A 26,261-nucleotide genomic window follows, 5' to 3' on the forward strand; every position below is an offset into this window, starting at 1 on the left:
TGGAGGAATCTCTTTTGCATGAAAACAGTGTTGGCCGAGCAAGGTAGTGCAGGTTTGCCTTGGCCACCCACACTGTGACAGGCTGACCACTTACCAACCGTATCTATCACAGAGCCTCCAAAGAGGATGCTATGCTCTGTGCTATTCCCTACCTGACCCAGGAGCTGCATTGGCCACACTAGTCTCTTGTTTCTTATTACCCTGTTGAGGTATTGAACGTGCTGCTGTTTGACAACTTCTCCATCTTCATTTCCAACACTGCGAGATTAACTTACTTACCAGCAAGTGAAAGCTCACAGCCATTTTGCTGCACCTTCTTCATAACAAACATGGCTTGTCTTAAGGCAGTTTGCCTCTCATGCCAGTGAAGCCTTAGGATTAGACAGGAATGGTCAACACAGTGCTGGAGAAAGGCAGGTGTGGGATTGTGGGAAGTAAAGCTAGTCCTTTTCCCATGTTGTCTTTACAGTCCCTACTCTCAAGAAACTTAGGTTTTAAGGTGAGCCATGTCTCGGTCTCTCTGTCTGCTTTCCTGCCTTTATCAGGCCTCACCACAAGCTCAGTGGCTGACTGATGCAGGGTCCATGCCTGCCTCATGTTGAGGGGTACAGAGTCTGACCATGTTGCTGAATGGGTTTAAGATCACAGGTAAGCTGGGTATTGAGTGTAGTGGTACACACCTTTAATTCCAGCACTGTGGAGGCAGAAGCAGGTGGATCTCTGTGAGTTCCAGCCTGGTCCATGGAGTTCATACAGGTCCATACAGGTCAGCCAGGACACATAGAAACCTTGTCTCAAAAATGAAAAAAAAATTTTTTTCACAGGTGAGTTTGCTGTGACAGCAAAGTTAACACTAGCAGTACTTGACAGTAGAGATTCGAGCCGTGGCTGTAGCTTAGCCTGCCAAAGAGGTGGGGCATGGTGCTCAGGCACAGCTTAATGTGTTACGCCCACAGTTATGGGCCATGAAATGAGAGACAAGTGTGATGATGAATCTCTGGAAAGACAGTGACTTGACAGTTACTTTGTAATTTTTCTGTAGGAAATGGTTGTTGTTGTTTACAATTAGGATAAACTATTTTTTCATGGAGGAGAAGAAATTTAATGTGCATTTGTAATTCCACATGAAATATGATGACTTCACATTAACCTGAACGATATGAAGCTTTTTGGACCCTGCCCAGTGTGGTCGTCCTCCAGTTCCCCACTAGCTGAATGGAAGCCCCTTTCTCTCAACTTATTTTTGGTCGCTTTTTTTTTTGTTGTTGTTGTTGTTGTTTTTTTGTTTGTTTTGTTTTGTTTGTTTTCCGAGACAGGGTTTCTCTGTAGCTTTGGAGCCTGTCCTGGACTAGCTCTGTAGACCAGGCTGATCTCAAACTCACAGAGATCCACCTGTCTCTGCCTCCCAAGTGCTGGGATTACAGGTGTGTGCCACCACCACCCGGCTGGTCGCATTTTTAACTGTTTGTTTTTCTAGATTAAAAAAACAAAAAACAAAACAAAATTTTGTTGTTTTCTTTATATACTTCATTTGTTTTTCTTGTTGTGGAGAGATTGTGGCTCAGCATTATTCAAAGACCAGGGCAGCGTGCGTCTCCGTGCCATTCGCCCTTCCGGGCTCTGGACCGTGTCTAGTCGCCATGCTTTGTGAGTCCTGGTCCAGGGTGCCGTGAGAATTTTTTTGAGAGCTTAAGGTCTTAGGCTGCCTTTGCTGGATGTAAAGGAGGCCCATGTGCTGTGCCTGGGACATACCCGTGCATTGAAGGTCAGGGCTGAGGTTCTTTCTGCCTTTTCTTGTCTAGGTGCCCTATGAGACACTGAATAAACGCTTCCGAGCTGCCCAGAAAAACATTGATCGGGAGACCAGCCACGTCACCATGGTGGTTGCTGAGCTTGAGAAAACCTTGAGTAGTTGCCCAGCTGTGGACTCTGTGGTCAGCCTACTGGATGGTGTGGTGGAGAAGCTGAGTGTCCTCAAGAGAAAGGTTTGTCCTCTGGGAATGGGCCCTGGCTTGGAGATGAAGACGGAGGCTGACTGTGGGTAGGGTGCCCAGGCCTCACTCATGCCGCTGGAAAGGGAACTGAAAGTGTCCTAAGCCCCACCCATGAGGAAGCTAGGGCTTCCAGAGACTGATGTTTCACCCTGAACTTCTGGGACTGTCAGAATGACCTAGCCACTGCGGATGACCCTTTAAATAAGATCTGAGTAGATTTGAATAGTCCTTCCAAGCACCCTCCCAAAGGAGTTAGAGAGCTCAAGCAGCAGAAGAGAATTACCAATCCCAGTCACGGGTGGGGGTCAGATGTAAGAAAAGGCCAAGGACTGCAACTGCCTAGGAGCATTGTCTGAGCTCGAGGGGTCATGTGACAGAGCTTTGGAAGCCCGGGAAAGTGGGCCAAAAAATCTTGAAGACCTGCAGGGAACAGAAAATACAAAAAGTATTTAGAGTTTCAAAAATAATCAGGGAAAATATAAAATAGAAACTGGGACTGGACATGGTGGCACACACCTTTAATTCCAACACTTGGGAAGAAGAGGCAGGAAGTCTCTAAGTTCAAGGCCAGCCTGGTCTACATATGAAGGTCCAGCCTGGCCAGGGCTATAGAGTGAGACTATGTCACAAACAAATAATAACCAGGCTGCTGGTAGTATTCAGTGGTAGAGTACCAGACGGAAAAGTGGTTCTAAAGAAATTGTCTAGAATATGGTGCCAACAGAAAAGCAAGTACATGAGAGATCATGGATTTCTGATGGTTGGTCAGAGCCCAGAGGAGGGGCAGAGAAAGGACAGGGAGAATAACAGTGGCTCATAGACCCACATGACACAGGTGAAGATAAACTTGCCTGACATGGTGAGACTGAAGAGCTCTGGCTGAGATCAACCCTAACAGGAGCCAAGCAAAAGCCCACTCCCAACAGAAATATAGCCCAGAAGCCAACCTGGACGCAGGGACAGAAAGCCAGCGGGGGCCTGGCTTGTGGTGTCTCACATTTAGCTGTTTGCTCCATGGCTATGAGAATTTACTCGCAATGACATAGGAGTGGTTCCTCTGAGTCACTGGCCTTCCAGTAATCCACTGATACACGGGGTGGTAGCAGCCATGTTGGGCAGTGTAGGTGAGCTACGTAGGATTTAATTTTGAACAAAATTGGGTGTGTGTGTGTGTGTGTGTGTGTGTGTGTGTGTGTATATATATATATGTATGTATGTATGTATGTATGTATGTATGTATCTATATAGCTGGGTGGTGGCGGCACGTGCCTTTAATCCCAGCACTTAGGAGGCAGAGGCAAGTGGATCTCTGTGAGTTCAAGGCTAGCCTGGTCTACAGAGCTAGTTCCAGGATGGCCAGGGCTACATAGAGAAACCCTGTCTCAAAAAAACAAAGACAGAAAAGAAAAAAACCTAACAAAAAAATATAAAATATTTAAAAGTCCAAACATAGTGACACATACTTTTAATCTCCACATTCAGGAGGCAGAGCCAGAAGGATTTTGTGAGTTTGAGGACAGCCTGGTTTACATAGCAAGCTCTAGGACAGCTAAGGCTATGTAATTGGACCCTATCTCAAAGTAAAATAATTAGAGTCACTTTATAGTAAATAATAAGACAAGGAAAGTACAACACATTTCACATTTTAAGCATCTGACAGTGTAACTTAAACCAAAAAAGATACACATGCATTTTAGGCCTTTTTGAAGGAAATAGGGCCTCAAATGTACTCAGCAAGCACATGAAGTGGTGGGTAGAGTGTCATGCCCCTCTCAGGAAGTGCTGTCTCACACAAATTCACCCCAAACAAATGTAGAACCTGATTTCTTTTGTTTCTATCATATCGTCCTACACATCCTCAGCTTTTACCTTTCCTTGCTTATCTTCTTGCGAGCATACAAAAGAGGTGATGCATACATATGTTTTCATGGCTGATGGTGGGTCCTGGGACGAATCATCTCAAGTGTGTTTGCTGTGACTTAGGCAGTAGAGTCCATCCAGGCTGAGGATGAGAGCGCCAAACTCTGCAAACGTAGGATCGAGCACCTCAAGGAGCACAGCAGCGACCAGCCAGCAGCAGCTAGCATGTGGAAACGAAAGCGCATGGACCGAATGATGGTGGAGCATCTGCTGCGCTGTGGCTACTACAACACAGCTGTGAAGTTGGCTCGCCAGAGTGGCATTGAGGTGGGCTCTTCGAATTCTTGGTCCCCTGCTTAGGTGTGAGCACTATCACATTCCCTCCTGTTCCCACCTGTTATGGTGCCCCAATAGTCACTGAAGATCACAGGATACAATTAACTTGCTTTTAGCCAACTTGAACTTGCACCTGAACTTAAATTTGTTGGCCTTGTGGTGCCTGAGGAGGTCAGAAGATTGGTGTTCTTGATAGGAACTCCCTGGAGTCAGTGACATGCCCATATAGCCAGGGAAAGGTGTTGCTGCCTTCTTGCCCCTGACCAGTGGTTATAGCCACTGCCACTAGACATTGAATACCCAGCCTGTGCTTGGCCACCAGAGTGTATCACTGAACCCATAGGTTATCCCATTTTTTTTTTCTTGTTCATTTTCTTGTAAGCCATTATTGTCTTTAAATTTTCATTAAATTTATCTCGGGGGTATGCACATGCATGTCACAACATGTGTAGACGTTAGAGGGCAACTTTTGGAGGTCAGTTTTCTCTTTCTGCCGTGGGAGTCATGGAGATTGAACTCAGGCTGTCAGGCTTGGTGGCAAGCATCTTTTCCCAGCTGGGCTATCTCACACCATCCAGGCCATTGGTTTTAATTGCATTGTTATTAGCTCTAGTCTGCTTCTTATAGTTGTTTATCTTGAAATAGGAAAAGTAGGAGTCTTACTATGATTTCTTTTACTTAAAGGCTGTGTCTATACCATGTTCAGTAGCTAGGTCCACATGCCCTGCCCAGTCACATCTCTGGAAGAAGCTTCCCATAACTTCAACTCCTTTCTCTGGTCATTGTCCTGTATGTGTGGTGGTGTTCAATGCTTGGGATGAGATGCTAACTAGGACCATTGTCATAGGGCTTGGCAGGAGGAACATCAGGTCCCTGTAGATCCTGACCAGAGCATACTGCACATGGCTCACCTAGGAATTATCAGTTGTTTTGTGCTGTTATTCTCCTTGTTAGTTGAGAAACTTTTTTATTAATGTGTTTTGTTGGGTACATCCCAGATAGGAAAGAAATTTCACTTTTGAAATTAGGTTTTTCAGGCTGTTGAGATGGTTCAGCAAGTGAAGACACTTGTTGCCAAAATTTAACTAATTTTGATTCCTGTGAATTACATGATGTGAAGAGAGAGCTAGTTCCTGCATGTCATTTTCTGTATATCTGCCTACTAATATATAAATCAGTGTGATTTTTAAAATTTAAAGAAATTTCCATTTTCTTCAGTTAGCTTCCCTGCTTTTCTCATAATGTGCATACATCTCATTGTCCCAGCCACTCATTCTTGCTAATCTTGCTGGACCCTTAAATATAGAGAGGCCCTGACCTTGTATGAGCCCTCTGGAACTCAGCAGATTTTCTGTCCTTGGCCCTTTTCAAAGAGCACAGGCACTGGAGAGAGTTGTATTACAACCCCCTCCACACACACTTACACACAGACACTGTGGGGGCATTGTACCCTGTGCTGAGGACTTGAAGGAGGTTGTGCTCTTTGGAGGTTTGGTTGAGGTGTTAGTGATTTTTGTTGTTGCTGCAACAAAATGCCTGTCAGAAGCAATTAACGAAGGAAGGTTTCATTTGTCTTAGCATTACAGGAGATAAACCATCATGCCAGAGAAGGCACAGCAGCAGAAGCAGGAGACAGTTGTTATGTGTGTGCACAGTCAGGAAATAGAGATGACTGCTGGTGCTCAGTTTGCACTCTGTTTTCAGTCTTGAGACCCCCAGCCCTTGGAATAGTACAACCCACATTTAAGATGAGTGGAATAGTAAAACCCACATTTAAGGTGAATTTTCCCACCTCTAAAATTTACTTAATCTAATCTAGGTAAGCCCTTAGAGATATGCTTAGAGATTAATTTCCATGGTGATTCTAACCAGATTAACCACAGTGTGCCTGTACCCTGTGCTGGGAGCCAGTCCAAGTATGTCTGTATAGTCCAGTGCTTATGATCCTTGTTGGCCTTTTTTTTAAATTACAACAGGATGGCTCTGGTTCCCTAACCAGTAGGCATCTGCCATATGTAAGCTTCCCAGTCATTGTGGACATTTTTCTGCTCCCTAGAATCTCATTCCCTGGGTACTTATCTATGAGCAGTGCTCTAGACAGGTTGGACTAGAAGCAGGGCTGCCCTATGGCCGAGCCCAAAACCCTGGGTGGGAGGCTGGGGTGAAGAGAGTAGAAACCAGTTGCCCCTGCTTGTAGGCCACAGGCATGTTGTGACCTGAGCTGCCCCTTCCTCTAAGGACCTTGTGAATATCGAGATGTTCCTGACAGCCAAAGAAGTGGAGGAGTCCTTGGAGAGGCGTGAGACAGCCACCTGTCTTGCCTGGTGCCATGATAACAAGTCCCGACTCCGGAAGATGAAGGTATGTGGGCTTTCCCGGTTGGGCTTCTGGTGGGGATGGGTCTCTATTGGAGGAGAGGCCAACGTTGGGTGGAAGCTGTTCCACCTACCCAGGACCATCATGCCTTCACTTGCTTGCAGCCTTTTGGGTTGGTTTTGGTTTGTAAGATTGAGTTGTTGGGTTTAGGGTGGGGTTCACCTCTAGGTAAAAACCCTGAAGAATAGCATGTAGATGTAACGGTCTTATTAAATAAGAAACACAGAGCCAAATGCAGAGTTAAAAGCCCAAGAGGTCAGGGAGCAATAGCTGAGACTAAAACTGCCTTCTTACCACTCGATGCTGCCGCCACCGTCCTTCCCCTTAGAAAGAGACCTACTTCCTATGTGTCTGTCTTTTTATTGACTTTCTGTTCTGCCTTCTCATTGGTTGTAAACCCAACCACATGACCTCCTCGTCACTACCTGTATACAGACCTCCAGGTCTCTATGGTTGGTATTGAGATTAAAGGCTATGTCCTTGAACACACAGACTCTGCCTGCCATGTGATTGGATTAAGGGTGTGTGCTACCACTGCCAGATTTTTGCTATGGCTTGCTATTAGCTCTGACCCCCAGGCAACTTTAGTTATTAATATACAAGTAAAATCACGTTTCAGCACAAATAAAAAATCACCATAGTAGCATGTTGTGTTAGTTTGGTTCTATGGTGAAGTATGGAGTCGCATCACACATTAAGCATGTTCACGCCTACTGCACTTAGAGTTGAGGCAGCCTGTGGGTTCCCCCACTCAGTCAGATAGGGGCTGCAGAAATCTGGGATGTGATATTCTACTGATTATATACTTTGTACTTTAAAGCATTCTTTAAAAGTAAAACACAGAGGGGTTGGGGATTTAGCTCAGTGGTAGACCGCTTGCCTAGCATGCACAAGGCCCTGGGTTTGATCCTCAGCTCTGGCATAAATGAATGAATGAATGAATGAATGAATGAATGAATGAATGAATGAATGTAAAACACAGGCCACAGAACTTAAATCTGCTAACTGAAAATTGTTATCCTAGGGCTTTGTAGCAGAAATGTGTTAGTGTTCATCAACAGCCAGCCCCTGTTTCCACCAGAGGAGCTGTATTTTTTCTATTTTCTAAACTGAATGCTGCTTTAATCCATCTGGTTGAGTTTGTTGAGGTGCATGTAGTCACCAGCCAAGAGTGACACTTTGCCATTCAGGGCTGCCAAAGTGAGCACGAGGCAAAGATGGAACAAAAAAGTAGAGCCACCACTGAGGATCTTGGTATGGAACCTCTAAAAGGAAGTGAGAATTGATCTGTAACAGTCTGGCCTACTCAGTCCCACTTTCACTCCCTCCCAGAGAAAGAACACATGTCTCTCCCATGAGGTGATTTCCCAAGCTTTGACCTCTCTAGGCAGCTCGCTGAATTTACTATGAGTGCTCCATGTGGACCTGGGATGGACACTCTGGGTAGGCAGAAACACCGTGAAGGTGCCTAATGACAGCCTTGCCCATCACATCACATTATACTATCTGTATAACTTGATTGTGCACATGTACACATGCTCTCCCTGCCACCAGAGAAATAGTGGAGGAGCCACACTGCACTAAGGTCCCACAGACCAGACACACTAATTTGGATGGGAAGAGAAGTATCTCAGAACCAGTTTCACTAAATTGGAAATATCATATAACAGGGTACCAAGATAAGATCTGTAAATTAGCTTAGGTCTCTAGACTTGACAGGACACTGAAAGAACAACCTAGAGGCCTTGTGTCTAGAAGTCACACAGTGGTAAATTCAGAGTCTCCAGCTGCTGCAGAGTGAGCATTGTGGCCAATCATCCCACCATATGAATTGGTAGATATATGTTCTGGAGGATTAATTTGCATAGCAAACAGGCACTTCTGTGTATTGGTAAGGTGTTTGAAAGTTAACTGTTAAAGAATGTTGCTCCTAAATAACAAAAACACATTTAAGGTATATGTTTTATGTAACAAAACTTTTCACTAGGAGGTGGTGGTGCACACCTTTGATCCTAGCACTCAGGAGGCAGAGACAGGTAGATCTCTGGGAGTTTGAGTTCAAGGCCAGCCTGGACTACAAAGTGAGTCTACAAAGCTGTCTACAGGACAGCTAGAGCTGTTACACAGAGAAACCCTGTCCTGTCTTGATGGTTTTCATTTTCCTTCAGTACATACACAGTGCCTTCATCCTGCTTTTAAACATCCCACTGGTGCCCACCAACTACAGAAGGAACAATGTTACTCCGCAACTTAATGGGACTCTAAGTGTGTAGATTCACCTTCAGTTCCTGCCTTTCTGGCTTTAAAGGGGCAGAGCAGCCACACACCTCTCCATCATCAGTGGGGCCAGGCTACTCCTGGAGAGCCTTGGGGTACCCTGTCTTTTCCTGATCATATCAAGCCTGCTACCCACCACTCAGTCAGGACAGCTCCTGCTCTGGCTTGGAATGTACTGTGTTTCCAGCCTGTTGGGCCCTCAGCCTGGGTGCAGAGGGTACAGTGCAGGGGTCAGAGGGAGTGGACATCCCTGTCATCTTCCTGGCCCTACACATGTAGGTATGGCTACATTGTGTTGGTGGAATAGGGTCAGGACAACTGGCTCTGGAGTATGCTTTGCTGGGGTTACATTGAGATGGGCTGTGGGAATTGGGTACACAGAGGAGGCTAGGTGGGAAAAGATGCAGCACTGGAGAATTGAGTTTGAGTCCTAAATGTTCATGAATGATTGGCTTGCCATGTGAAGCCTGTGCTGTTGTAATATGGATTCTCTGGAATCAGTGGCATGTGATGAATAGTCTTAGACTAGTTTTTCATGTCTTTCATGTCCTCATTCCTGTTTCTGGCAGGAAGTGTTTTATGTGTCCTGAGGCTATGCTGAAGGTTTTGAGTAGCTTTTAGGGGGATATTGCCTTGCAATGTAGCCCAGGCTAACCTCAAATTCACTGAGACCTTGCCTCAGCCTCCTAGATGCTGGTTTTACAGGTGACAATGTACGCGTTGGGTAAGTGCTCTACTGCCTGGTACCTGGGGATCTTTAGATTAGTACTTGCATAGAAAGATGCTTTCTGTGTAAGGTGGTAGCAGTTAGTCTTCCTGCCAGTCACAGGATTGTAGTGCTGGTTTCAGAGTCAGCTTTAGGCTTCTATATAGAAGCATCTGTCACCATACCCTGTACTGTCCCCAAGAGCCACTGCAGTGCTGATCTCAGATCTCCCTTAACAGCTGCACGTCTTAGAGTTTCTGCCATTCGTGGACCATCCCTTCTCTTCTCCTGATCCCCACCAGCCTGGACCTTAGAGTCCTGACAGGAACATTAGCTTCCTTGGACTTACTGCTCCAGGGATTTTGTTCTTCTGTCCCAGGCCTTTATACTAAACCTCTTTCTGCCTGGAACCCTCCTCGTCTTCAGCCTTCCATCTTTTGTTGTTGCCTTAGTGTTCCCTGTCAGCACCTTGAGGTGCCACCTTCTTGCTGCCTCACACCCGCTTGAGACACTGTCTCCTTCCACTAGGTATCAGTCTTAGATAAACAGCTTGTGGACATTTTCCAGAGCATTCACCATCTCTGCAGCGTGACTTACAGTGCAGACAAGAAATGTGCTGAGTTGAAACCTGGTGGAGGTGATAGGGAGGAAACTTTTTTTTTTTTTTTTTTTTGAGACAGTTTCTCTGTACATAGCTCTGGCTGTCCTGAACTACTCACTGTGTAGACCAGGCTGGTCTTGAATTCACAGTGATCTGTCTGTCTTGCCTCCACGTGCTAAAGGAAACATGTTTAGAGGGAGATTGCTTTATGGTATTCACAGAGAATAGGCCCTTGACTCTAGGGCCCTGGAAAACCCTCTAGGGAGTTGTCAGGGTTTCCTCATACAGTTACTTAACCTTACTCCATGTGTTCTGGGAGCTAATGCCTGTCTTCAGATGTTGTGCTCACCATCTGCATAATGCATTGGTCCTGCCTGAAGAGGAGTAATGTTCATCAGAATAGAGGCTCTGGCCATAGCATGCTTCCCAGTGTCCGTGGAGAGCCCTGAGTTTTGATGATAGAATTGGGAGACCTATGGGTCCTGGGGCCCAGGTGCCTAGACCATGGCACTGCTGACAGGTGGCACCTTCTAACCCTGTCTGTCTTTGCCCTCAGAGCTGCCTGGAGTTCAGCCTCAGGATTCAGGAGTTCATTGAGCTTGTCCGGCAGAACAAACGCCTGGATGCTGTGAGGTAGGACGTGCTGTACACAAGGTTTTTTACATTAGGACAGGACATGCAGGAGCCATTCCCCTTTCCCCATTCCCTTGGTCAGGTGATAGAGAGGGAAACACGCATGTTGGGGCACTTCCAGTCTGATGGCTTCAATCCTATATGCCAACTAGATTTCTGTGTTCTAAGGCAGGGATTGAAGTCCTCTGCTCCACAGACAATTTCATGTGGCAGTTCAGACCCTCATAGCTGTCAGGTGAGCTGGACTGGCATCCCAGCCACCCATGTGAACCTTGGATCAGGGCTCCTGGTCTCATCTTTTCCACTTGGGAAATAATCATCAGCTTTAAGTAACAAGTATGCTCTAAGGGGCTAACCAATGGACAATTCCAAGTTCCTTGGTCTGATACTTTCTTCCTGGCCATCTGAGAGCATGCTTGCATCAGGAAGAATACCTTAGGGCTTTCTGTAGGTATATTGAGCTTCTGAGGTCTATCTCTGCCCTAAGGGTACAGGGAACAGTGGCTGACTGGCCCTGTGGCCTCTACTTGGCAGGCCTCTAGAGGGTCTTTAGCAGTCAAGCATAAGACTCACCCTTTTTTGGCTGGAGTGTCACAGAGAGTACCATGTGCCAGTTTGCACTCCTTCTGAACTACTTGCTTTCAAGTCAGCTTTGTAAGCCTTCTTGGTGTCCACCAGGTGTCTGGTTAGTGTATGCCAAAGCTGATGCAGTAACTTCTTTCTGTAGCTGGGGTTCTCCAATTCCAGCTTTGCCAGGCTCCTGCCCAGTTAGTCCTGGAGTGTGAGCAGGGAGGAACACTGCTCAGGGCCATGCAGTACACCAGTGAAAACATGACCTGCTGCTCCCTAGACATGGGCTGAGCTGGTGGCATCTCCTAGCATAGGCACTGAAGGAATGTATCTTCCAGAAGGTGTCTATGATGAGTGAGACTCAGCAGTGACGTGTCCCACCAGAGAACCCTGAGTGGGGAGCAGAGAGTCCTGCAGGCCCAGCCCAGGCTTAGCTTTTAGTGAACCCAGGACTGCTGTTCCCTGGGAGCATGGAAGGGTGAGGGTAGGGCATGATTGAGCTGGCTGTGGACCTTACTGGCTGCTGTCGGTTCACCTTGCCTCATACTTGTAACGGGAGAGCATGAGGTGCCTACACGTGTGTGTGCCCTCTGTTGATACTCTTTTTCCAGGCCTTGAGCATGGTGACAAGTGCTCTACCAGTACATTCATTTCCACTCTTCTCATTTCCTTTTTAAGAGGCCTGGTCATGCCAGGAGTGGTCATAGATGTCTCTAATCTTAGTACTTAGAAGGTAGAGGGAGTGGATCCCTGTGAATCTGGGGAAGGCCTGGTCTACATAGCAAGTTCCAGGTCATCCAGGGCTACATATAATAAGATCCTGTCTCACAAAAAAAAAAAAAAAAAAAAAGATAGGATCACATTTTGCTGTCCAGTGTTCAAACTCCTGAGCTTAAGCAGTCCTTTCCTCAGCTTCCTGAGCAACTTGAGTTTTGGAAGGGGCACTGTGCCTGATGCCTGAGACTTGACTTGTGTCTCTACAGTGTTAAAGGGATTGTCACTCTCCTCACACTGTGGGAGCTAGTGGTTGGTTCAGGTATGTCAGTCTCTGGGTGTCTCACATTTATGTTTTTAAAGAAAAAGTTGGTGTCACTGTACACCAGTTGCCAGTTTGTGATGTATGTATACCTGAGGCAAACAACTTCAAAGGCAGACAAGCTCATTTTGGCTTGTGTTTCCTGTCACTTGGTGCCATTGTGTGGCACCTGTGATGAGGAAGAACATGATGGTGGAAGGATGTAGCGACGCACAGCTGCTTAATTCACAGCAACCAGGAAACAGTAGCAAGGGGCCAGCGCACCACTGGCTCTTCAAGAACACACCCAAGTGACCTAACTTACTCCAGTGGGCTCCACCTTCTAAACTTTCTGGTACCTCAGATCGTGCCATAGACTGACAGCCAGCTTTCAACCATAGCTCTTGGGAGACAGTGAAGAGCCAAACTATGTTTTGTTTTTCTTATACTGTTTGTGATGTTCATTAAGCAATATTGGTTCTTTTACCCTGGGATTAGGATGTCAGTCCTAGGCCTGGTACTGTTCGTGGCTCACTGTTTCCGTTGAGTAGGAAGCTATGTAGACCAATTGGTTGTAGGCTAACCCTGTACATACTTCCCACTTCCTTTGGCTTTGTGGCCATCTTGCTACTCCATGGGGGCTGCTTGGTGACAGTGTCTACTAACTTTATTCTCTATCTCACCATACATATCCATACTCACCTCAAGGCTGCCTCAGGTCCCCAGAACCTTCTAGCTCTCTTTTTCCTGACTTAGCACAGGACTGACCTACATGAAGACTTGGTTCCATGTATTCTGCTGTGTCATTGGCACTGGTTAGAGGGACTGGTTCTGCAGGAGGGACTTGGGGTGTAGAAGATATGACATTGAATGAGCCTTGTGGGAAGATGGGAAACCTATGGCCTTTGGGGCAAGTGGCCAGCAGAGGAAAGTTCCATACTACTCCTGGCTGCCCAGCCCTTCCGGGTAAAATAGGCCCTAGTCACATGTGAAAGACTACAGTGTGTTTGCTTGTACATGATGGGCTAGATAAGCCTTGGAGTCCGTCTATGGACCTGAGTTGCTCTGAACAACTTAGAATTGAAAATGCTGCTCTGGAAGTCCCTGGGCCTGAAAGGTAAGCACTCAGGACAATTGGAATCACTTGGGAGCCCAGGCAATAATTCTAGCACTAATTGAACCCATTTCCTGATATCTTGACCCCTCAGGCCCTACCCAGCACATCTCTGGGATCGAATTCCTTTATGCCAAACTCAGAAGGACCTGTTAGTCCAGACCCTTAAAATTGGAAATTCAGGGCAGGTAAAGGCACTTGCCTCCAAGCCTGGCAACCAGAGTGTAACCTCTGGGATCCACGTGGTAGAAGGAACTATCTTAACCCTCACAAATTGTTCTTTAACCTCCGAATTGATTAAGTGATTATTGAAAAGTGGGGAATACAAACCTAAATGTGCCAAAATGTTGTGTTTTAGACATGCAAGAAAGCACTTCAGTCAGGCTGAAGGAAGCCAGCTGGATGAGGTCCGCCAGGTCATGGGCATGTTGGCCTTCCCACCAGATACACACATCTCCCCATACAAGGTAATGTTTATGACCTTGTTATCTAGGTTCCTGCTGGTCCTTGGAGTCAGGGGTCCACTGGGATGGATCAGCAGGTCCTGGCCAGCTCCTGAGAGCCCATCAGGTGTCACTTCTTCAAACCTCATGGCTTGTCTTTTTCTTGCTTTATTCCCATCCAGCTGATGCGAAATTTGAGGCAGAGGTCAGAGGCTTCAACCTGGCAGCCTCTGGGTCTCCACACCCTACCACCCTTCCTCAGTAGTCCTCCTGCCATGTCCACAGCCTATCTCCTGATCTACACTCCCTGGCCTCCTTGCTTTTTCTGTAAGGCCAGAGTTCTGGGTCTAAAGAGCACTAGAGTCTGGTCATGGAGGTGGTCTTGCCCTTCCTTGGCTGCTCCTGGTCTTTTTCCTGGTTCAGTCCTGTTGTTTTTAACCCCCTGATCACTGGCCTGTGGTGAGGGAGGTTCTGGGAGCGGATGTGGTCATGGCTCCATTGCTTAGACAGCTTTGTACAAACTTCAGCTCCACATTGGGGTATCTGTGCCTGACCCTGAGTAAATAGCCTATGGCTTTTTGCTGTTTTTTGTTTGTTTGTTTGTTTTGTTTTGTTTTTTAATTTACTTTTATTTCTGTTCAATATAGCCTCATCAAGCCAAGACCTCTGAAGGCATTAGGTAGTCTTTGCGGTTATATACTTTGTTCCCTGATCCTTGAGACTGGTCTCTGTGAGAGGCTTTTGTGTCTGCCCTGCAGCCTCACCCACAGTGCCAGCATGCCTGAGTAGACCCAGTTTTGGAGTTGCTGGGTTTGCTCTAAGCCATAGTAAACGTTTCCAGCTTTGAGGTATGAGACATAATGTATTGAAATGCCATGAGGCCAGAGTGTCATAAATCTCTCTTCACTAGGTTGGAGGTTTGGTTTGGGCCTGAGGCATCTGAGTTAGAAGATGAACCATCATCTCAGGCGACGCCTCGTAGTACAGAGAGGGGTAGGACATAGCTGCTGTCCCACCAGTGAGCACAGGGAGACGCCTACTCATGGGGTCACGGTCAGCAGGGTAAGAGGGATAGCTTATCAAGTCCTGTCAGTGACAGAAATGTGACCTGAAAGAGAAAGACCAAGGTAATACTGGTTTCCTTTGTCTTGGGGGCAGTCAGGCAATTTAGGGAACAGCAAGCTAAAAAAAGAGAACTGAAAGAATGGCTTTTATAAATTAAGGAGGAAAGAACCAGGGAACTGGTGAGAAAGACAAAGAGGAAACTTCCTTGAGAAAGTGGTGTTCTGGCCTCAGGAGAAGGACCCTGAGGACTGATGTTATCCCTTCTGTGAGAGCCTCCCAGACTGGGCATGATCCTCCATAGACTGTATTTATAGAAATAATACTGAAAACAGTGTTTTATAAAAAGGTGGGAGTGAAGTATGTTGTGACCCTACTGATGCTGAAGTTTTACCTCCTTTGTGCTTGTAGATGTGCATTCCTTATCTGTGTCTAAGACACACACATTAGCCAGACATAGACATAGTTCTTTTGAGCTGAGGTCATCTGTTATCATCTGTCCAGCATTTCTTCTCTGGAGTGACCTCCCTTTCAGTTTTTATTGTCTGTGATTCTATTTTATAGTTGTAAGACCACAGGATACACACCAGGGAGTATTCTGGAACATTAAGCCAGCAGGATTCTTGTAATACAATTGGGGCAACTGTACTGGCTGGGCCTCCCAGTAACTGCCAGGGGAGGGTCCCAGCACTTGAACGTTGTCTTTCAGGACCTTCTGGACCCAGCCCGGTGGCGGATGCTGATCCAGCAGTTCCGATATGACAACTACCGACTGCACCAGCTAGGAAACAGCTCCGTCTTCACCCTCACCCTGCAGGCTGGGCTCTCGGCAATAAAGACACCGTATCCTCCATGTTCCACCTCGTCCTCTGGGGTAAAGGTGGAGAGGGCCTAGGACCTGCAGCTTGGTCTTCTTCCCTTGGTCGGTGTACTCTCATGGTTTTTGCATCTCAAATGTTGCCATGCACCTGATAGTCAGAACTCAGGTTGACCTCATCTCTTGTGGGTCTGTCCCCACCCCCTCACGTGAGTAACTCTCTCTCATGTGGATGACCTGTATCTATTGTATGGCTAAACCCTACCACTCTGGCTGAACCCTGTCCTTGTGTGCCTGGCCTGATTGTTACATGTGGCCAGCCCCATTCTGCCCCATTCTGTGTGTGATAGCTGTCCCACAAAGTAGTGGCTATTCTGGGATCACAGTTGATACCTGTTTTGCTGTGTTCCAAGCTGAGGCTCAGGGCCCATCTTCTCACTGTCTCTAGTGGACAGTGGAGAATAAACATGTGTTTGCCTGCCACCTTCTGACAGTCACCCAGAACATCCCTGTTTCACTTTTGCATGAGAATACCAGCAAGTGTGCAAGGTCCCACTGGGTGGCCATGCTAGTTGCTTGTTTTGAGTCAGGTCTTGGTGACCATTGTTGCTGAATGGCTATAGCATCCTTTTCACCTTGGACAATAGATACAGCCCTATTTGTTTTCTGCATGGTGTCCCTATATGGCCATAAGGATGCTTGCCCTGTGTCTAGGCAGTAATGGTCATCACATGCCTGTCTTGTTCTTGTTGCTTACCCTGTTGGTACAGCCTTTCCTTAACAGTGTTCACAGACAGTGCTACAAGGAGGATGGCAGCTCCAAGAGCCCTGACTGCCCTGTGTGCAGCCGCTCTCTGAACAAACTGGCGCAGCCCCTGCCCATGGCTCACTGTGCCAACTCCCGCCTGGTCTGCAAGATCTCTGGTGACGTGATGAATGAGAACAACCCACCCATGATGCTGCCTAACGGCTATGTCTATGGCTACAATGTGAGGGGCCTGGGTGATCAGGGTTGTGGGCTAGGCGGGGCTGGGCAGGGCAGGGCAGCTGTGTGGAGGGTAAGGAGGCACCAGGGTTGGGTTTAGCACCACATTTGAACAACTTCAGGTTTCTTTGACAGGTGTGTCTTCAAGTGACTTTGTAGGACTAGATAGCTTGAGACTGAAGAGATGGCTCGGTAGTTAGGAGCATTTGTTGCTCTTGTAGAGGACCTGGGTTTGGTTCTAAATATCTGCATGGTAACTCACCACTATCCATAACTCCAGTTCCATGGGATATGACACCCTTTGCTACTTTCAAAAAGCATCAGGCACACATGTGTACATACATACATACATACATACATACATACATACATACATACAGGCAAAATGCTCATACACATAAGTCTAAAAGTTAAAAAAAAATAAGATTAGCTGGTTTAATAAATGTAATGGTATGGTAGCTTATTTTGTGGAATGAACCTTAATTCAAGTCTTAATTTATGTGGGATTTTCTCATTTTAATGCATAACTCTGGTCTTGCTTTTCAGTCTCTGCTCTCTATCCGTCAAGATGATAAAGTTGTTTGCCCAAGAACCAAAGAAGTCTTCCACTTCTCCCAGGCTGAGAAAGTGTACATCATGTAGGCCCTGCGTTGCCATGTGCACGCCTCCGGCCAGAGGCTGTGGTGGGTGGGAGCCATACCTCCTACCCTGACCCCAGACCCCAGACCCCAGCCTGCCTCGGCATTTGTTTCTTGCGACCAAAGATCAGTGAGCAACAACAAATACTCTTAGAAAAAGAGGAAGTGAGATTTAATAAGTCTGTGCTTGAGAACAGCGTTTGATTGATAGGATTTTGTAACATAAGTCGACTGGTGTCTCTGCAAGTTCTTGCACCTCTCAAAGGAAACTTTCTCTACAGTGTGACCTGAACACCAAGGAAATCCAGAGCATCTCAGAAGTAGGAATTGGTTCATCGGTTATTTCCCTGTGTTTCTCCATTTCCTTCCTTTTGCTAGTGATGGGACTCAGGGGAGTTTGAGGAGCAGGCTGGTCCTTTGCCAACTCCTGTTGGCCACAGCCTGGGCAAGGTGTTGGCCACACCAGGTTGGCTTCAGTGACTTGTGACATGGTGCCGAGGCCTTTCCTGACTTCACTGTCTAGCTGCTGCCAAAGCACCATGCACCACACACTCCTGGGCTGCTACTTGAGGAGGCTCCGCCCACATGGCCAGGGTGTCTGGGGCTGTGTCTGTGCACAGGTTCAGTATCTCACCTTCCAGCACCGCCTTATCTCCTGCTTTGAGAATGTATTCACGGGAAAGCCACTGGACTGAGTTTCTGCAGAGGCCTTGCCAGGTGGTTCCGTAGTCCTAGAGTGTAAATGCTTTTCATTACAGAAACTGATAGTTGAGCTAAAATAAGTACTGACGGGTTTTCAAAACAGATGAACCATTGTAATTCACACAAAACCATATTGTAGAGGTTTGTATCTAGCGCTTATTTTTGCATGTTGATGTTGATTAGCTAATGAACTGTAAATGTAAAGCGTGTTAATAAAATAGCTTTCTATTTCTCATTTTTTGTGTGAGGTGTTTCTAAGAGCTCAGGTCTCTTCTGCTTACCCTGCCAACCATTAGACCATGCAGCACCTGTATGGGACCTGGGTTTGTCCTGTCGCTACAGTAAAAAGGACTCAGCACCCCTATCCTGGTCCACTGTACACAACTTAGCCTGCTGACCTCCAAGGGGCTCTTCTGAGGAATGAGGGCATAAAATCAAGAGGCCTAAGGTAACAGCTGACTCCTGCTACCCAGCCAGAGCCCACCTGGAGCTGGAGCACTGCAGGTTTTTGGAGAACCAAAGTGGCTCTTGATAGTAATTCCTGTTGTCTTTGTTCTTGGGCTCTTAGGAGCCACTCTTGGGGCAAGGGTTCAAGCTGTAGATACCAGCAAGCAGGTGTCCTGAGTGTTCTCTTCACTCAGGACACTGTCTACTCTTCTCTGTTTAACTCTGCGGCCTGACTCTTTGTGCATGACAGCTGCCTTGGCCACATCAATCAGTTCTGCCCGTGAAGCCAAACACATGTACCTCAGTTCAGACTGGCAGGGGTAGACTTTGCCTGTGGTACCCACTGCTTTCCAGTGCTCTCTGGAGATACCTTATGCTCTGTTTGGGGGTCTCTGTGACCTAGCACCAGTTGACACCTCTATACTCATTCTCGAGCCACAGCCTGTCTGGGGTCTTCCCTTTCTACCATGGCACCAGTGAGAAGTGGTAGCAGAATGATGTCAGCACTTCTTTTCTGTGGTTTCCTGCAATGTCACTGTCCTTTGGGTTGGTATGGCCATTATCATCCTTAGAGTAGCTGCAGTTATCTGCAAATGACCTTCATGTGATTAAACATGTTAACATTCTCTTGGGGAAAGAGGCAAGGTCCAGAGGCTTCTCCCCTCACCAAGATTATACAGGGTAAACAGATAGGGATTTGGGGTATTCTAGCCACTTACCAGTTACACGGGGAATCACTTAGTCCTGTAGCTGTCTTCAAGTCTCCCATGTTCTGTAAGTAATCGAATAAACTCATTGGTTCATCAAGCTGGGCTTCAATGGAACTCTTTGTCTGGTCTGCTGGTGCCTTGGCTTTCTCTGTAGTATGAGTCGGTGTGCCCCTCTGCCCTAGTGGCGGTTGCAGGACTCCTGCCTTGGGTGATAAAGTCACACAGGCGAAGCTGAGCTCTCTGCCTTAAGGGAACTTGATTGCATGGGGAAGGAATGACACATGGGAAGGGACATGCTAGCCTCTGATTTGGTGGGGAATAGATAATAAGACAAAGATACTGATAGAAGGATTTTGTCTGGTTATTTTTATTGCCATGATAAGACACTGACTGGGGCAGCCCATGGTAGAAAGCATTTAATTTGAGGGCTCCAGCTCCAGAGCATTAGGGTCCATGACCATCATGGTGGATGGCAGCAGGCAGGTGTGCAGGAGCGAACAGTACCTGAATGGTACTCTTGAGATAATAGTCATGATGAAGAGAAAGAACTAAGGATGATGTGGACTTTTAGAACAACCCACTCCCAGTGACACACCTCTTCCAAAAAGACCACACTTGATCCTTGCTGAACAGTTCCAAGTGGAGACTAAGCATTCAAATATGAGCCTGTGAGGGCCATTCTCATTGAAACCATCACAGTTTTGTATGTGTATAGGTGTGTGTGTGTGTGTGTGTGTGTGTGTGTGTGTGTGTGTGTGTGTGTGTGTGCGCGCGCGCGCGCGCGTGCATGCATGGAAGCTAGAGAATAACTTCAGGTATCATTCCTCCAGTTCATCCCCACTGCTGTGGAGGTAGGAGCTCTCACAAAACAGAAATCTCAAATCTCAACTGCATCCTTAACGTGATGGTCAGTGTTGGCTGCAGGGTGGTCCAAGGCCCTACATTGAATTACATGTTTGTTGGTTGTGGGAGACCATTTTCAGTTCCTCTTGGCTTTACCCAGCAGGTCCGCATAGAGAGGGTGATTAGGGCCACTGGCTTGAGTGCAGGTGTCTGAGATGGTCTGCACTTGGTTGTGCTGGGGGAGGAGGTCTTTTGCTCCACCCCTTGGCGTCTATAAATACCCTGGGGCAGAGACAGTCAGGGCCAGTTGGAAAAGGTTCCAGGCCCTCTCGAGGTTATCCTTTATTTTCTATCTGTTTATCTACGCAATATATAACCCTAATATTTCCTGTTGCTCACACTCAAGAAAACTTTGGGGAGCTGTGGGGTTGGTGGGTAAACGCCCCACAGTTGGTCCCTAAAACTAATGAGCAAAATTTGGGCTTTAGTGGATACTGGGGCCAATTGTACTTTAGTTTATGGCAACACCCAAAAGCACCAGGAACAAGAGTCAGCAGCAGATGGACCCAGAGGTCCAGAGCAGTACTAGAAAAAAAAATTAAGCTTATCCTGTGGGTAATTCTTTCCCACTCTTGTAAGTACACTGTATATTTCTCTCTATAAGAAAATAATGTGGGGGTGGAGAGATGACCCAGTGGTTAAGAGCACTGGCTGCTCTTCCAGAGGACCAGCGTTCATTTCCCAGCAACCACATGGCAGCTCACAACTGTTTCAGGGGATCTGAAATCCACAGGCCTATGTATATAAAATTAAATAAATTTTTTAAAAAAAGAATGTGGAGTTGGAGGCTAAAGAGATGGCTTGGTGATTAAGAGCACTTGCTCTTGCAGAGCATACAGGTTTGGTTCCCAGCACCCACATGGTGACTTACAACCATCTGTGACTAGTTCCAGACAATCCAATGCCTTCTAATCTAGGCTACCAGCTACATACATGGTGCACATACGTGCATGTAACAAAATATTTTAAAAAATCAAAAAACAGGAAGGGTGATACTGCTGGAATACACTGTGTGCACAACCATTGGAGATTTCTGTTTGAAGGATGTATTTGGGTAAATTGGAGCCTATAAAGTTGATAGATTACTGTGTCACTCCAAAACATTTTTTAGAAAAAAAAATTACTTGTATGAGTGTTTGCCTGTATGTGTACTACATGCATATAGTGCCCACAGAAGCCAAAAAAAAAAAGGGTATCAGATCCCTTGGAACTGGAGTTACACTTGTGAGTCACAATTCCCACATGAGTATTAGGTTTGAATTGAACCCAGGTTTTCTGCAAGAGAAGCAAGTGCCCTTAACTGCTGAGCCATCTCTCCAGCCACCTACCTTCCCCAGGCCCTTTGAACATGAAAGTGTGGTTGAGGGGGCTACATGGATCGTGGAGGGATAGATTTCAGAATAGTGTCGCCAGTCCATGCTGCTGTACTCAAAACTGCTGTACCCAGTATTGCTCTTTTGGCAGAAAAACATGATTTTTGTTTGTTTGTTTTGTTTTTTTGCTTTTTAAATCTGGCTGGCTTGTTTAGTTTCCTCATAGTTGCTGAGTCCCAAGACCAAGTCTCACTTGGAGTGGAAGGCAGTGAAGCCTCAGAGCCCCTGCCCACCCTTTGTATAAAGGTCCCATTATTTCACACTGGCCTCCAAGTGTCTAATGAGTTGGGCAAAGCATCTGGAAGAACAGCAAACTCAGCATTTAAACACTTTGAACGAAGGTATCTGTGTAGGTGGGAAAATGAAAACCTCAGTGCAAGGGTAGGCTACCTCTCTGACTTGCTGGCCTGAGGACCAATGACGGCCCCCATACAAACTTTTGCCATTGTTGTTGTTGTTGAGACAGGGTCTTCCTAAATAGCTCTGGCTATCATGAAACTTACTATATAGACCAGGCTGGCCTTGAACTTAGAAAGATCCACCTGTCCTTGCCTCCTGAGGATAAGAATTAAAGTCCAGTCCTGGAATTAAAGGCATGTGTCACCAGGCTTGCCTTTGACATGTAACTTTTCTGTTCGATTTAAGTCTGTTGTCAGCTACTTTTTCCCGTTTCCCTCTCTGTTCACTGTTCTCTCTCATTTTCACCTGTATCCACTTTATTTTAAATTGATCCCATTTTATCTTTGCAATCTTACCAGTGATGTCCTATTTGTGTGTGTGTGGGGTGTGGGGTGTCAAATCTAGAGCTGGGTAAGTGCCTTGTATCTAATTTATTTTTTTACTTTGGGGTTCACTTGATGGTAGTGGTATGTTCTGAAACATGGGACATTAGGCAGTTACACTGTTTTGTGATCACAGAATACTTAAAAGTCTGCTAGGGAGCCAGGCGGTGGTGGCGCATGCCTTTAATCTCAGCACTTGGGGGGGGGGGGGGTAGAGCCAGGCCGATCTCTGTGAGTTTGAGGCCAGCCTGGGCTACCAAGTGAGTTTCAGGAAAGGCGCAAAACTACACAGGGAAACCTTGTCTCAAACAACAACAACAACAACAAAAAGTCTGCTAGGTCATTAGGTGTTGCATTTGGTCTCTCATTAACTGAAATGCCATTATATGTGATTGTTTATCACAATGTACTTTTAAGTAGTATACCAATTTATGTAAGAACACAACTTTAGAATATATTCTACCATTTCCCCCTCCATGTCACTTGAGTAACTTGTCATATTTTTCCTGATATTAAACTGCATAACCTATTGAACCGTGGCTTATAAAAGAAATTTGAAATTATTTCATTGGCTTTATCATTGAGTTAGTTCTTCAGTTGCTTGGAATCTGCATCTAGTATCTCCTTCTCAGAAGGGACTCCCCGTGACATGTTGGCATGCAACTGCTTGCTCCTGCTGGCAGCAAGCTCAGCTTTTGAAGGAGGCCTTGCTGCGCATAGATGCAAGTCTGGCTCGACAGTACCTTTTCTGTTACTACTTTAAGACATTCTAGTTGCTGAGATGGCTCAGCTGGTAAAGGCATTTTACCAAGCCTGGCAACTTCAGTTTGAGTGGTGGAACCCACTCGGTGGAGAATACTAGCTCTCACAAGTTGTCGTGATTCCACAAAAGAGCCCACCTTCTAACCCCCAAAAATAAATGTAATAAAAGTATCTTAAAGACATTCTTCAGGTTTTTTGGGGTGTGTGTGTGTGTGTGTGTGTGTGTGTGTGTGTGTGTGCAAGTCTTTGGCTTATCTTTGTGTGAGCATGTGAAGTGAGGAAGCAGCAGGCCACAATCGTGACCCCTCAAGTATACAGGGACTGGGGACCTGGCAGTGGCCACGAGGCTGTGGGAAGAGCTCAGATCCTGAACATATTCTGAAGTTGGGTTGCCAGATCCTCCTACAAGTGAGAAGAAAAGTCCAGTTGACTCTGGTCACTGACCCAATAGGTGGGTGGGGGGCAGTAGGCATACAGTCCTTAAGGCTAGGGGCGAGGTGGTGGGGGGTGGAGGCCGCACTTGTTGAATGGAACCCGAGGCTCAAGGTAGGGTACACAGGGAAGGCCGCTACTTTCCTGGGTGAAGCAGGAGCCAACAGAGGAAAGGCTGACTCCAAAAGGCAGAGCGAATTGAGAGAGAGATGAAGTGAGTGGCCGTGGCCGGGGTCTGTGCAATGGAGAGCTGGCTGATGGACTGAAGCTGCGTGCGGTCGGCCAGAGCCAGTGACCTGGACATGTAGGGAAGGGAGCAAGCAGCTCTAGCCGTGAGCCGCCGGATCCTTTAAAGTCACTCTACGCTGAGGCAGAACTGACACTTTAAAATTTCCAATCGGTGCAACCACCACTACCCGGGGGCAGCCTCGCAACTGTGCCTCCTAGGACGGCCGCCCGGCCTCGGGGTTGGACAGCTGACCCGGTCTGGGGGACGGGCCGACCCCTCCCCACCGGACTTGCCCGGACTTCCTTCTGAGCTTTCTTAGCATATGTACAGGGCCTGTACATAAGCCACGAGCCTCCTGGTGGTCACGGAACTGATACCCAGACCAAAACCTCTTTCTGCGCCTGTTTCAGACCGCTGCCCCGAGACACCACCCCTTTAAGAACTTGATGAGCCCTCCCGCCTCCTTTTTCTCGCGCGTAGTTCTCCTAGAACTACCCCGCCCCCCGGAAACGCATCTGCGTCACCGCGTTGCTGCGTCCTCGCGCCTGCGCTGTGGGGCCACCCGGGCAAATGACGGAAACTGGCCGGGGCCTGGTCTGGAAGGGGCGAGACGAGGGCGGTCCCGTCGCGCGTCACGATGACTTCCGCTCCGGCGCCGCGGGCCTTGGCGAATTTATGCCCTCCACGCTCTGGGGCCTGTGACAGCGAGCTCCCTCCACCGGAAAGGGTGGGCGAAGCGAGCTGCCGCGTCCGGCTGTCTGTGTCACTTCGGCCGCCGAACGCTGGTTCTAGGTTTCCCGAGGCGGAGGGTCAGGCAGCGAGTGCAGCGCACCGAGGGTCGTGACCGTCCCGGATCGGTCGTCCCTGCAGTTGTCCAGAGGCTGTCGCTTGCAGAGAGCGAGTATCCTGTGCGGGCAGCTTGCGAAGGCCGGTTTGAGTATAATCTAGTGACATTTTCCCTTAAAGAGCCAGTACCGGCTCGCCTCGCCTCCCACATAGCTGACTGTAGACCGCGGGAGTTAGTGTCATCTTCAGAACCTTAGCTAATTACCATCGAAGGTCTTGATGGCCTTCAGCGATAATGAGCTAGCCAGCTTCCTTCGCCTGGGAGGCTACAGAGACACACTAGGGCCTTTGCCATAGTCCCCAATACTCGGAGGTCCCCCATTAAGCTTTATTGAAAACACCAAGACTGGTAGGTGCTGGATGTTAACCCTGCATCTCTGCGTCCCTCGTTTCTAGATATGGATCAGAAACTTTCACAGTTGATAGAGGAGCTCACAACTTCAGGAGAATCCCAACTGAATGCTCAGAAAATGAAGGAACTGAAGAAAATTTGCAAGTATGTATTTAGGTTAAGCGTGTATAATAACCGGCCCGCTGAGCACCCGCACCATTTGAACCCTTCTGCTCTCTTGTATATCTCTGTCACCTCCTGCCTTCTGGAAAGGAGTTAGCCGACCACTGGGACATTCAAGCACTTGCCTGTTGGGAGGTGGAGGCAGGGGGATCATGAGTTCCAGGCCAGGGTAGGCTACATAATGAGACCTTGTGTCAGAAACTCTAAAGAAGCGCTATAAGAGCCGGGCGGTGGTGGCGCACGCCTTTAATCCCAGCACTCGGGAGGCAGAGCCAGGCGGATCTCTGTGAGTTCCAGGCCAGCCTGGTCTACAGAGTGAGTTCCAGGAAAGGAGCAAAGCTACACAGAGAAACCCTGTCTTGGGAAAAAAAAAAAAGAAGAAGAAGCAGCGCTAAAAGAGTTCTGGGGCAGTAATCTCAGTGTGCATTGGTCCCGAATGTAGCACAGGTTCCAAGCTTGGTGCCTCTGACCATTTCTGTATGTTATAAAGCAAGCATACTATGACAGTAAAAGTAGAGCATCTTTTTACTGTTGGAGTAAGGCCTTCATGATTGAGTCAGTGGGGGGAGATGGGGCAAGATCTAGGGATGAACCCACGAGCCTCAAGCTTGATAGGCAAACTGTGCCACTGAGCTACCCCTACCTCTATTCTCCCTTTCTTTTTTGTTTTATTTGGGACAGAGTCTTAAGTAACCCAGGTTGACCTCTTACTATGTAGCTAAAGCTGACTGTGAATTTCTGATCTTCCTGCCTCTGCTTAGCAAGTGCTCAGTTGTGTTCAGAGGTATGTGCCATCAGTGTTCTCCCTGTCTTTGAGGTAGTTATTCTCTTCTTTATTAGTCCCTCCAAAGAAAGCACCCTGCCTTACCACTTAAGGCAGTCATATTTAATGAGGAAGCAAAATTCCTTCATTTGCCTTGGTCACAAAAGGAAAAAAAAACTTAAGTGATTCTTTATGAAGTGATAAGAGTATTTACATTCAATAAAACCCCTAGTCCAAACCTGGTTTTGCTGCACACCCCAGAAAAACTCTGAGCTCTGATTTACACAGGGTGTTGTAGAGGGAGAGAGGAGCCATCCGGAGGACTATGAGGACCTTTTATTCTGTTTCCTGTAGAAGAGGCTGGGGCTATG

At 47.2% G+C, this 26,261-nt stretch overlaps 2 protein-coding genes across 6 annotated transcripts in view; both read left to right on the forward strand.

Moving 5' to 3' along the window:
• Window positions 1-18,364, forward strand: part of Maea (macrophage erythroblast attacher, E3 ubiquitin ligase) — a 41,703-nt gene extending 23,339 nt beyond the window's left edge. For all 3 annotated transcript variants that reach the window (XM_036200916.1, XM_036200917.1, XM_036200919.1), the window contains 8 exons: window positions 1,803-1,985; window positions 3,978-4,181; window positions 6,429-6,551; window positions 10,707-10,783; window positions 13,841-13,949; window positions 15,697-15,830; window positions 16,598-16,793; window positions 17,336-18,364. In XM_036200916.1, the coding sequence (XP_036056809.1) occupies window positions 1,803-1,985; window positions 3,978-4,181; window positions 6,429-6,551; window positions 10,707-10,783; window positions 13,841-13,949; window positions 15,697-15,830; window positions 16,598-16,793; window positions 17,336-17,431 (1,122 nt within the window). In that variant the 3' untranslated portion in view covers window positions 17,432-18,364. The remainder of the gene's footprint in view (window positions 1-1,802; window positions 1,986-3,977; window positions 4,182-6,428; window positions 6,552-10,706; window positions 10,784-13,840; window positions 13,950-15,696; window positions 15,831-16,597; window positions 16,794-17,335) is intronic.
• Window positions 18,365-24,329: 5,965 nt separating this feature from the next.
• Uvssa (UV stimulated scaffold protein A) overlaps window positions 24,330-26,261 on the forward strand; it is a 38,878-nt gene continuing 36,946 nt past the window's right edge. For 2 of the 3 annotated variants that reach the window (XM_036201330.1, XM_036201332.1), the window contains exons 1-2: window positions 24,330-24,694; window positions 25,010-25,109. In XM_036201330.1, the coding sequence (XP_036057223.1) occupies window positions 25,012-25,109 (98 nt within the window). In that variant the 5' untranslated portion in view covers window positions 24,330-24,694; window positions 25,010-25,011. The remainder of the gene's footprint in view (window positions 24,695-25,009; window positions 25,110-26,261) is intronic. The other variant, XM_036201331.1, reaches the window with a different exon arrangement.

The sequence above is a fragment of the Onychomys torridus genome, chromosome 10 (assembly GCF_903995425.1).
Source record: "Onychomys torridus chromosome 10, mOncTor1.1, whole genome shotgun sequence".
NCBI classification, from domain to species: Eukaryota; Metazoa; Chordata; class Mammalia; order Rodentia; family Cricetidae; genus Onychomys; species Onychomys torridus.